The sequence below is a fragment of the Oncorhynchus gorbuscha genome, linkage group LG01 (assembly GCF_021184085.1).
Source record: "Oncorhynchus gorbuscha isolate QuinsamMale2020 ecotype Even-year linkage group LG01, OgorEven_v1.0, whole genome shotgun sequence".
Classification (NCBI taxonomy): Eukaryota; Metazoa; Chordata; class Actinopteri; order Salmoniformes; family Salmonidae; genus Oncorhynchus; species Oncorhynchus gorbuscha.
This window is the reverse complement of record NC_060173.1, coordinates 61,517,602-61,529,887: the sequence shown is the minus strand read 5'-3', so window position 1 is coordinate 61,529,887 and position 12,286 is coordinate 61,517,602. Positions and strand designations below refer to the sequence as shown.

General features: G+C 42.3%; 1 protein-coding gene across 4 annotated transcripts in view; it reads right to left on the bottom strand.

Annotated features, from left to right (window-relative positions):
• The window catches only part of si:dkeyp-19e1.3 (extensin), a 94,477-nt gene that overhangs the window by 29,252 nt on the left and 52,939 nt on the right, over positions 1-12,286 (bottom strand). For 2 of the 4 annotated variants that reach the window (XM_046357967.1, XM_046357975.1), the window contains exons 3-7: positions 6,062-6,147; positions 5,793-5,832; positions 5,647-5,727; positions 5,172-5,279; positions 4,578-4,687 (exon numbers count right to left, since the gene is read on the bottom strand). In XM_046357967.1, the coding sequence (XP_046213923.1) occupies positions 4,578-4,687; positions 5,172-5,279; positions 5,647-5,727; positions 5,793-5,832; positions 6,062-6,147 (425 nt within the window). Of the gene's footprint in view, positions 1-4,577; positions 4,688-5,171; positions 5,280-5,646; positions 5,833-6,061; positions 6,148-8,765; positions 8,918-12,286 lie in introns of all 4 variants that reach the window. The other 2 variants (XM_046357981.1, XM_046357988.1) reach the window with 2 other exon arrangements.

Sequence of the window (12,286 nt, the reverse complement as noted above, 5' to 3'; positions counted from 1 at the left end):
GTTATTTAGCCTAAAATCCTTTAGGCCTACCTATAGTACAAAAAAAAAAAAAAAAACTCAGCATCCCTGCCCAGACTGACGAGAGTGATCCGAAGAGTGCTTAGCATCCCCAGTGGCTCTGCAGGCGAGGAGAGGGTATTCTCTGCTGCTGGCCTGCTCTCCAGGCACCATCACATGAGTCTGAAGCCACAGACTGGCCAAATTCGTGTTTCCAAAAGTGAATTCAAAAAGGCACTGAGCCTAACAAGACAATTTTTGTTTCATTTTGATTGAAGTCACAGTCTATATGCGCAATTTAGACTATAATGATTTAATACAACGATATGTTGTTTAAAGGCTAAGTGCTTAATATTTATGCCAGCCTAGTGTCGCACTTGCAAATGGTTCACAATTATTTTTTTGTAGGCTGTATATAGCCTGAAAGTAATTGAAATAATATGCGAATAATATAGCTTAAATAATACATTTTTGTTCCTTCTTAGGCTACCTGTCTGGCTCCTGACCTATTTAATGTTCATATATGCTGTTTAAGTTGACCTGTAGCCTATTTGAAATGGTGAGTGCTTCTTACAGTCACCTTTTCATGTTATTTATTTAAATACTTTTCATTCAAATCATATGGTTTGGTTTCAATACTTCACAACCAAATGACAGGTCCAGGTAGTCACACAAATAGATGAGTGTTGATTAAATGGTGGTTTTAATGAATGGAGTGAATTTGGAGTCACATTTGTATTTTTCGGTGAATTTCACACAGACAGCGTCATGGCATTTTGGTAGACCGAAATACATTCATTTCCCATGGAACGCTGCGTTTGCCTTGCAGCATTGCATTGCAGAGGCAGTTGCAGTGTGTCCTGTGTGGTGCACACGTTGGATTTATCAAACGTATGCGTCAAACTGAATGGGCAGACGGATTAACACAAAAGGTAGCAGAAGGTGAATGTTGAACTTTTGTTACACACATATCCAGATTCTAGGTACAAATTTGTGCAATGACGCCGTCGGTGTGATCGAGGCAATCGGGATTGGGTTTAGGGTTACAATTAGGGGCTTAAGGTTATGGTTTAGGGAAAATAGGATTTTGAGGGGGACCAAACAATTGATTCCCAACAAGGATAGTAAAACAAACATGTGAGTGCGTATGAGTATGTGCGCGTGTGTGTGTGTGTGTGTCAAGGTTAGGTGTTTGAGTTCAGGTCTGTAGGAGACTTAGCGAAGTCAGACACTGACACGAGAGGCAGGGGAACCAAAACAAGTAGGGTTTTAGAACCAAAACACAGGCCAGAGCCAGTGAGACAAAATATGAAAGCTAAGCAAACCTTGATCACTTACATAATGGTGTCAAAGGTTGGGGAAAAAGTTATGCAACAAGGCTCTAGGGATGGATCACTGGCTAGGGATGTTCTTGCGATTGATCTGAATCTCAGAGATTCATTAAAGAATGTTTAATTGACTCTGCAGCAATACTTTGCCCCGACAAGAAAGAGCCGTTTGAAAATGTTTCCCTGTCAAGACGAACAGTGACACGGCGTGTTGAGGACATCGCAGAGAACATGGAACAACCGTTGAAAGACAAGGTAAAGGATTTCACCCATTTCTCCTTGGCCCTGGATGAGAGCAGTGATGCACGTGAGGAGCTTGCTTCAGTGCAGTCAATGAAGAGCACAACCACAGGGAAAGATTTATTGGAGGTTAATAAGTGTGTGGAAAAGCTGGGACTGAGTTTTGAAAAATTATCCAGTGTGACCACTAATGGGTGCCCAAACTTGACGGAAAAAACATTGGCGTTTTGAAAAGCACACAAGATCAAGTAGCTGAGCTGAACTAAGATCAGAAAAGTATTTTCCTGCATTGCATTATTCATCAGGAGGTGCTCTGTAATGTGTTCTTAAAATGAGCCATGTTGTGGATACAGTCACTAAAGTAGTCAACTTCATAAGAGCAAAATCTTTAAACCACAGGCAGTTTGTCTCACAGTTGGAAGAGACAGAGTCGGGTCATGCAGATCTCCCCTACCACACAAACGTGAGATGGCTGAGTTTGGGGAAGGTGCTTAAAAGGGTGTGGGACCTGAAGTCGGAGATGGCTGAGTTTTTGCAAATGAAAGGAAAATATGTGGATTTCCCTCAACTGCAACAAAGAATGGTTGGCTGATTTTGCCTTCACTGTGGACATCATGGCCCACAGGAACACATTCCAAACTACAAGGGAAGGGCCTTTTTGCACATCAGATGTACAGCATTGATGTACAGCCTTCAATTACTGCTCCAGACCCGCCAAGTAGAAGCCAATAATCTCTCCCACCTTCTGACACTACTAGTCAGTTCCCTATCAGATGACCAGTGGGATTATACATTGCTGCTGCGTGCTTTTCTCATCGTTTTGAGGATTTCAAAGTGTTGGAAAATGAAATGCTGTTGGTTTCCTCTCCTTTCACTATCAATGTGGATAACGTCCCACTGGGCATAGCGACATCAGAAACTATACCTGACTTCACTGCTCTAGTCAATGCCCATCAGAGACTTCACTTCTCACACTGATTGAGTATTTTAAACGTAATGTTGAGCTTTCTCTCTTTCTTGTGTTTTTGTGCATACCCGTTACCAAAAGTTCTGTCCGTGGTGCTGAATGCACAGTGTACTTTTCCCTCCATGTAGTTCATTGCATGTTTAATAATGAAAATACCTACCAAAAGGAGAACTTGGATGTGGATTATTTCTGTGCATGTTAAAAAAGTAAAATAATTAGAATACCTGGACGTGATTTACAGTTGATATATCTGTCAACAAAGTCATATATATTATGTATAATCCTGCAATTGCAATCACATTGCTCTAACCCATCTGGACAATAGGAATACCTATGTAAGAATGCTGTTCATCGACTACAGCTCAGCATTTAACACTATAGTACCCTCCAAACTCGTCATTAAGCTCGAGACCCTGGGTCCAGACCCCGCCCTGTGCAACTGGGTCCTGGACTTCCTGACGGGCCACCCCCAGGTGATGAGGGTAGGAAATAACATCTCCACCCCGCTGATCCTCAACACTGGGGTCCCACAAGGGTGCGTTCTCAGCCTCTCCTGTACTTCCTGTTCACCCATGACTGTGTGGCCACGCACGCCTCCAACTCAATCATCAAGTTTGCAAACAACACTACAGTGGTAGGCTTGATTACAAACAACGATGAGACTGCCTACGGGGAGGAGGTGAGGGCCCTCGAAGTGTGGTGTCAGGAAAATAACCTCACACTCAATGTCAACAAAACAAAGGAGATGATCAATGGACTTCAGGAAACAGCAGAGGGAGCAGCCCCCTATCCACATCGACGGGACAGTAGTGGAGAAGGTGGGAAGTTTTAAGTTCCTTGGCATACACATCACGGACAAACAGAAATGGTCCACCCACACAGACAGCTTGGTGAAGAAGACGCAGCAGCGCCTCTTCAACCTTAGGAGGCTAAAGAAATTTGGCGTGTCACCAAAAACACCCAATCTTTTAGATGCACAATCGAGAGCATCCTGTCGGGTTGTATCACCGCCTGGTACGGCAACTGCTCCGCCCATAACCGTAAGGCTCTCCAGAGGGTAGTGAGGTCTGCACAACGCATAACCGGGGGCAAACTACCTGCCCTCCAGGACACCTACACCACCCGATGTCACAGGAAGGCCATAAAGATCATCAAGGACAACAACCACCAGAGCCACTGCCTGTTCACCCCGCTATCATCCAGAAGGCGAGGTGAGTACAGGTGCATCAAAGCAGGGACCGAGAGACTGAAAATCAGCTTCTATCTCAAGGCCATCAGACTGTTAAACAGCCATCACTAACATTGAGTTGCTGCTGCCAACATACTGACTCATCTCTCGCCACTTTAATAATAAAAAATTGGATGGAATAAATGTATCACTAGCCACTTTAAATAATGTTTACATACCCTACATTACTCATATGTATATACTGTACTCTATACCATCTACTGCATCTTGTCTATGCAGTTCGGCCATCGCTCATCCATATATTTGTATGTACATATTCTTATTAATTCCTTTACACTTGTGTGTATAAGGTAGTTGTTGTGAAATTGTTATTACTTGTTAGATACTACTGCATGGTCGGAACTAGAAGCACAAGCATTCCGCTACACTCGCATTAACATCTGCTAACCATGTGTATGTGACAACTCAAATTTGATATGATTCTGGCACGCAATGGCACAATTCTATTCTTATGTGGCCCTCCATGGAAAGTAATTGCCCAGGCCTGATGTGCCTGATGGTGTAGCAGTAGCAGGTGTCTCACTTGACTCCGAAGCCACCCATGAACATGATGTGCATAATAAGGAGTGCAAAATTCCAAGGAATTTCCCAGGTTTTTCCGAAATTCAGGTTGAAGGGTTTTCCCTGCTTATTCCCTCATGGTTCCGGTAATCTTCCAAGTGGAATTTCTGAAAAACCTGGACACTTCCTGAGAAAGTTTCCGGAATTGTACAACCCTGTTCAAAATATACCAATAGCATGCTTTGTTACAGCCCTGGTTAGTGGCTTTAGGGTGATAACTATGAGTATGACGTACTTGACTCCAAAGCGTTCCATGAACATGATGTTGTTACGGAAGGTTCTGTTGACATCCAGATCAATCTGTTTGATCTCTGTAGAGAAACTCCTGGCCTGCTCCTTCATAGTCTGGCCATAAAGGAACCAAGCAGAATAACATCAGTTACTGTATATCAGACCTGGGTTCAAATACATGTGTATTTGAGTATTTACAAATAATGTGGCCCAAATCAACTACTCCTATTGGAACTTTCCTAAAAATACCCTACTATTTGAAAGTAATTTCAAATACTAAACCAATACCAAACTGACCTGGGTTAAAAGCAAGGGAGTGTACTTGAGTCAGTTTATACTTTCCAAGTGTATTTCCAAATACATTCCAAAATCTAATTACTTCTCTTTTCAAATAACTTACTTCCAAATGTCTTTCAAAGTAATTGAAATACCCTATTATTATTTAAACTCAGGTCTGCTGTATACAGGGGGTAGCCAACTCTTCAAGGAGAGCTACCCTTCTGCAGAATCCCAAATCAACAATATAAAAAAAACATTCCACCAAGCCTATAAGATGGGAAATGGAGGGAGAAAGGGTTTAATTCTATAGTGTGCTTACCTCATACTTTCCAGAGTTCTCCTGCTTCACCTTCTCTATGTCCAGTAGCAGAGCCCAGGCCTGGCCTCTCAACTGGAGGGGGATTCCCTTGTACACACGCTTCACCATCTAGAGATGGGGAGAGAGAGACCAAAGAAACAGAGAGACCAGAGAAAGAGAGAGGAAGAGCTATATTAAGACTGCCTTAAACACTTCTTCACCTTCTACAGAGACCAGACTGAAAGACCAGAGAGAGTAGATATCAGTAGAGATGGGGTGATTATTAAAGAGGAGGTTCCCCTAGTCTTCACCATCTAAAGAAAGACACAAGGGCTAAAAGAGGAAAAAGGAAAACTACAACTAATGATTCCCTTTCTGTCCCAAAAATGATACGAATGGAGATTGAAAAAGGGAAGCAATGAACAATTGAGAGAGAGGAGAGAGGGCTGAGGTGTTGTTTGTGGTGCCTATAGTCACTCAGCACTGGGTCGGTCACCTTGTCGCTGTTCCTGTACTTGTCCCACTTCTTGACCATCTTCAGCCATTTCTCCACCCGCTCTATCTCGTGATGCTTTTGCTGAAGACAGAAGAAATAATCAAATCAATCATTCAATCAACCCAAAGGTGATCAGCAGTACATACCTTCTCTTCAATTGCACTCGGAGTGGGCAGCTCCTCTTCGCTGAGGAGAAAGACAAACAAAAGGTGAGTCAGTGGATAATGGTTCATTCATTACAGTGGTTTAAGGCTTCCCTTCTCTTCTCCTCCCATTTGCATGTTGTGTGTGTGTACTCTAAACCCAGTACTCTGCTAAGGTTGAAGCCCTAAACCTAGGCACATGGTTGGGGTGAACCCCTGGCTCCAGAAGAGAGGTGAACACAGTCGGAGCAGTAATGGAGCTGTCAACTTACTGCAGGAAGCCGTGGCGGTCTGTGACCTTATAGATGCTGTAGTCAGTATCCTCCCAGGGGTCGATGTGGACACCCTCCTGCCTGCCCTGAAAACACACCAAATTTTTTTTAAGCCTCAAATCACACAGACTAAAAGGACAATCCAGCAGGATCAGTTAGATTCAACGTGTATTTAATTATAGTACCCATACAGCAGTACAAACGCATGCAGCGCATTCAGTCCAATTTTGAATTTTTGTATCATATTGAACAACTGCTGATTAAACTAACACTGTAAAAGTGTTGGAGGCGTGCCCTGTTCAAATCGAATCGCAATCTGCACCGCGTTCATATTGTCAACAATGCATCATGATGCATTGTTCAGAAACATACATCTCTTTTCCATTAAATATACAGTTGAAGTCAGAAATGTACATACACTTAGGTTGGAGTCATTAAAACTTGTTTTTCAATCACTCCACAAATTTCTTGTAAACAAACTATAGATTTGGAAAGTCGGTCAGAACATCTAGTAAATTTTACCTAAAAATATTTACAGAAAGATTATTTCACTTATAATTCACTGTATCCCAATTCCAGTGGGTCAGAAGTTAACATACAGTAAGTTGACTGTGCCTGTAAACAGCTTGAAAAATTCCAGAAAATGTCATGGCTATAGAAGCTTCTGATAGGCTAATTGACATCATTTGAGTCAATTGGAGGTGTACCTGTGGATGTATTTCAAGGCCTACCTTCAAAGTCAGTGCCTCTTTGCTTGACATCATGGGGAAATCAAAAGACATCAGCAAAGACAGAATTTTTTTTTAGACCTCCACAAGTCTGGTTCATCCTTGGGAGCAATTTCCAAACGCCTGAAGGTACCACGTTCATCTGTACAAACAATAGTACGCAAGTATAAACACCATAGGACCACGCAGCCGTCATACCACGTTCTGTCTCCTAGAGATGAAAGTACTTGTGCGAAAAGTACAAATCAATCCCAGAACAACAGCAAAGGACCTTGTGAAGATGCTGGAGGAAACAGGTACAAGAGTATCTATATCCACAGTAAAACGAGTCATAACCTGAAAGGCTGCTCAGCAAGGAAGAAGCCACAGCTCCAAAACCACCATAAAAAAGCCAGACTACAGTTTGCAACTGCACATGGGGACAAAGATCGTACTTTTTGGTCTGATGGTCTGACGAAACAAAAGTAGAACAGTTTGGCCATAATGACCATCCTTATGTTTGGCGGAAAAAGGGGGAGGCTTGCAAGCCGAAGAACATCATCCCAACCGTGAAGCACGGGGGTGACAGCATCATGTTGTGGGGTACTTTGCTGCAGGAGGGACTGGTGCACTTCACAAAATAGATGGCATCATGAGGAGGAAAAATGTGGATTTCTCAAGACATCAGTCAGGAAGTTAATGCTTGGTCGCAAATGGGTCTTCCAAATGGACAATGACCCAAAGCAAACATTTCCTATGTTGTGGCAAAATAGCTTAAGGACAACAAAGTCAAGGTTTTGGAGTGGCCATCACAAAGCCCTGACCTCAATCCTATAGAAAATTTGTCTGCAGATCTGAAAAAGTGTGTGTAAGCAAGGAGGCCTACAAATCTGACTCAGTTACACCAGCTCTGTCAGGAGGAATGGGCCAAAATTCAGCCAACTTGACTTAAATGTAAATGTTATTGTGGGAAGCTTGTGGAAGGCTACCCGAAACATTTGACCCAAGTTAAACAATTTAAAGGCAATGCTACCAAACACTAATTGAGTGTATGTAAACTTCTGACCCACTGGGAATGTAATGAAAGAATTAAAAGCTGAAATAATTCTCTCTACTATTATTCTGACATTTCACATTCCTAAAATAAAGTCGCGATCCTAATGGACCTAAAACAGGTTATTGTTACTCGGATTAAATGTCAGGAATTGTGAAAAACTGAGTTTAAATGCATTTGGCTAAGGTGTATGTAATCTTCCGACTTCAACTGTATATCTTATCTCAGACTAATATATCAGCGCAATGTATTTATAAAGCTATCATTCATCACATCATGCAGGCAATATTATATAATAGAGCTAAAAGTGAATTAGCTAGCTAGGCTGTCAATTGACTTAGCTAGCTAGACAGAAAACTTTTGGCAGACAATTTTAGGCACAACATTTTAGGCTGACAACTTGGTATGCAATGAATGATATTTACCAAATTTGGTAAACAATTTTTGGCAGATAACTTCTGGTATACAATGACAAACAGGACCATCGGCAAAAATAACTTTAGCTGACGTTAGCTAGCTATCCAAGTAGGAGAGGTGGCTGGCTGACTGGCTCCCATTTCTCAATCTCAGCAATGTGTTGACATGTTAATGGAACACAGTCACAAGTTGACAAACTGGATAAACATGCTAGCTAGCAGAGAGAGAGAGGCTATGACACTAGCTAAGTTAGCTGATCAAAAACATTGCAGGCAGTATAGGCTTACAGTGGTTGCTGCAGGATTTAGAGGTAATTTGTGGTTTAGTACGGTACCCTGCATCACCACTTCATTGTTCCAGACCAGGGGGAGTTAAGAGCACTGATTTTGCCTTTGGGTCTTACTGTATCTAACTGACAATGAATGGGCGACATAAACCTAAATAGAAACAGATAATTGTGCATGACTTACTAAAACTGTTACAATAAGTTTATTATTTTATTTTGTTAGGATTATTTTGCTCTTACTGTAGTATTGTAGCCCACTCCAGACCGATCACGTTGTACAGCCCCTGAGTGGCGCGCCGGTTTAAGTCACTGCATAGCAGTGCAAGCTGTGTTGCTACAGATGCTGGTTCAATACCCATGAGATGACTGTAGGTTTTTTGGTTTCTCTCCCTCTAAAAACAGAAATAAATCATACTAAATAACAAACAGGCTTTATTTATTAATTAGTAACAATGTCTCACCCCATGTTCAAGAACAGCCTTTTTCCTCGCTCATTTTACGTTATTTGAAAACTTTTTTTAATTATAAATAAAGCGAATATTATTCATTTTGAATTATATAAAAGCCCCTTGGATATTCTCAGACACAGTGGGCAAAAAAGTATTTAGTCAGCCACCAATTGTGCAAGTTCTCCCACTTAAAACGATGAGAGGCCTGTAAATTTCCATCATTGGTACACTTCAACTGTGACGGACAAAATGAGAGGAAAAAAAATCCAGAAAATCACATTGTAGGATTTTTTAAATGAATTTATTTGCAAATTATGGTGGAAAATAAGTATTTGGTCAATAACAAAAGTTTCTCAATACTTTGTTATATACCCTTTGTTGGCAATGACAAAGGTCAAATGTTTTCTGTAAGTCTTCACAAGGTTTTCACACACTGTTGCTGGTATTTTGGCCCATTCCTCCATGCAGATCTCCTCTAGAGCAGCTGTTGCTGGGCAACACAGACTTTCAACTCCCTCCAAAGATTTTCTATGGGGTTGAGATCTGGAGACTGGCTAGGCCACTCCAGGACCTTGAAATGCTTCTTACGAAGCCACTCCTTCGTTGCCCGGGCGGTGTTTTTGGGATCATTGTCATGCTGAAAGACCCAGCCACGTTTCATCTTCAATGCCCTTGCTGATGGAAGGAAAATCTCACAATACATGGCCTCATTCATTCTTTCCTTTACACGGATCAGTCGTCCTGGTACCTTTGCAGAAAAACAGCCCCAAAGCATAATGTTTCCACCCTCATGCTTCACAGTAGGTATGGTGTTCTTTGGATGCAATTCAGCATTCTTTGTCCTCCAAACACGACAAGTTTTTACCAAAAAGTTCTACTTTGGTTTCATCTGACCATATGACATTCTCCCAATCTTCTTCTGGATCATTCAAATGCTCTCTAGCAAACTTCAGACGGGCCTGGACATGTACTGGCTTAAGCAGGGGGACACATCTGGCACTGCAGGATTTGAGTCCCTGGCGGCGTAGTGTGTTACTGATGGTAGGCTTTGTTACTTTGGTCCCAGCTCTCTGCAGGTCATTCACTAGGTCCCCCCGTGTGGTTCTGGGATTTTTGCTCACCGTTCTTGTGATCATTTTGACCCCACGGGGTGAGATCTTGCGTGGAGCCCCAGATCGAGGGAGATTATCAGTGGTCTTGTTTGTCTTCCATTTCCTAATAATTGCTCCCACAGTTGATTTCTTCAAACCAAGCCGATTCAGTCTTCCCAGCCTGGTGCAGGTCTACAATTTTGTTTCTGGTGTTCTTTGACAGCTCTTTGGTCTTGGCCATAGTGGAGTTTGGAGTGTGACTGTTTGAGGTTGTGGACAGGTGTCTTTTATACTGATAACAAGTTCAAACAGGTGCCATTAATACAGGAAACGTGTGGAGAACAGAGGAGCCTCTTAAAGAATAAGTTACAGGTCTGTGAGAGCCTCATCTTTTTAAGTAGGAATATTTTCACAATTGGTGGCTGACTAAATACTTTTTTGCCCCACTGTATATTATTAACCCTGTTATTAGCAGGACGTCATATTGGTCATGGCTCCCGAGTGGCTCACAATGGTATTGCCTTGCAGCTCTCCAGCTGTGTATCAGTGTATTCTGTGGAGTCCCAAAAATCAATGCATTAACGTTATAGGGAATTGGGAGAGCGGAATGTGACTGGAGAGGAGATCGTGGGGCTCATAAATTAAGGAAGTGGGTAATAGAGTCTCTGGGGAATGATACCACTCCTCTATGTATATTGTTACAGGGGATTGCCCGTAGGAGAGGGAGTACAGCTAACTGTACAATATAGAGACCCCTATGAAGTTATATTGAACGTTACACATATCCAGATCATGGTGGGAGTAGCAGATACAGTGATTTCAAGTGCAGCGTTAATAAAGACAGTTTTGGGTCACCGCTTGGACATTTTAAAATGCTCTTACGAAGGTTCTCACGATGAACTTTGTCTTAAGATGCTTTTGGCAAACTGGGCCCAGAGCTGATAAGGGAGTGAGGGAGACGAGATAGAGAGAGGTGACGCTCTAGCAGGGGCCGTTCTGTGCGTGTTGGCTACTGTGAGTGTGACCAAGTGACACACGGAGCAGTGATGGAGGGAGAGACGAGACAGCAACCAACCAAGCCTACTCATGCTATAATAGACTACTAGCTGCCATAGCTAACGTTAGGTCATCCAATATGATTATGTACTGTCCGTCTTGACTGCATCAAACCGGAAGAAGCTAGTTAAGCTAGCTAGCTTGGCTAATTGAGGCTGCATGCGCTCTTATTCTACACAGTTACCAACATTCAGAATATGTTGGCTGTTGTAGCGTGTCCTTCGCCTTTAACTTTTAATCCCGTAATTTTAACACCACCTTCCATTTTTTTTATTTCATTTTTTATTTTACCTTTATTTAACTTGGCAAGCCAGTTAAGAACAAATTCTTATTTTCAATGACGGCCTAGAAACAGTGGGCTAACTGCCTGTTCAGGGGCAGAACAACAGATTTGTACCTTGTCAGCTCGGGTGTTTGAACTTGCAACCTTCCCGTTACTAGTCCAACGCTCTAACCACTAGGCTACCCTGTCACCCCATTGATTAGTATCCTGATTAGTATCTCCTAACTTTTGCCACACACAGAGGCTCTATCACTATAGCCTATTACAACTTTGATCACTTATGATTTGACAACAAGCTACACAAGCCACTCTCGTGAAAAGCAAGAGTCAGCAGCATAATGATACAATGTCTCTCCCTCTTTCTATTGCAGCAGTCGCATTCGGATCTGTATGGGTCCTTCCGGACAAATCAGTTAAAATTACACGTACCCAATACCTGTGACAATCGTGTCAGATCCAGTGACAATATTTAGAATTGTGAATCCAGGTACAGGTGGATTCGTGAAGACCTCTACTCTGGGGCTTCGCTTCACCATAAAGCTGCTCTATTTACCCTTATTTTGGGTTGCAAAATCACAAACTTTGCCAAAAGTACACTGGAATAAAAGAAGAAGCTTCCCCTACCATCCATTAGAGTTTTACATTTACTAGACTGTTTATCAAAGGTTTCAGCTAGGCTGTTCTGAGTGTCTGCCGGTCTAATGTCATCAGTTGCATGGAGGCTAGGCAGGGGACAGGAACGGTACAATCTGTCCCTACAGTCAGCACTGGGCACAGCTATCCGTCTGTGGTCCTTCATTTGAGCAGTCCCTTCAACTAATCTTCCACAAGAGCACAGCAAGAGTGGCTGAAGACTGAATACATTTCTTCTAATAAAGGGAC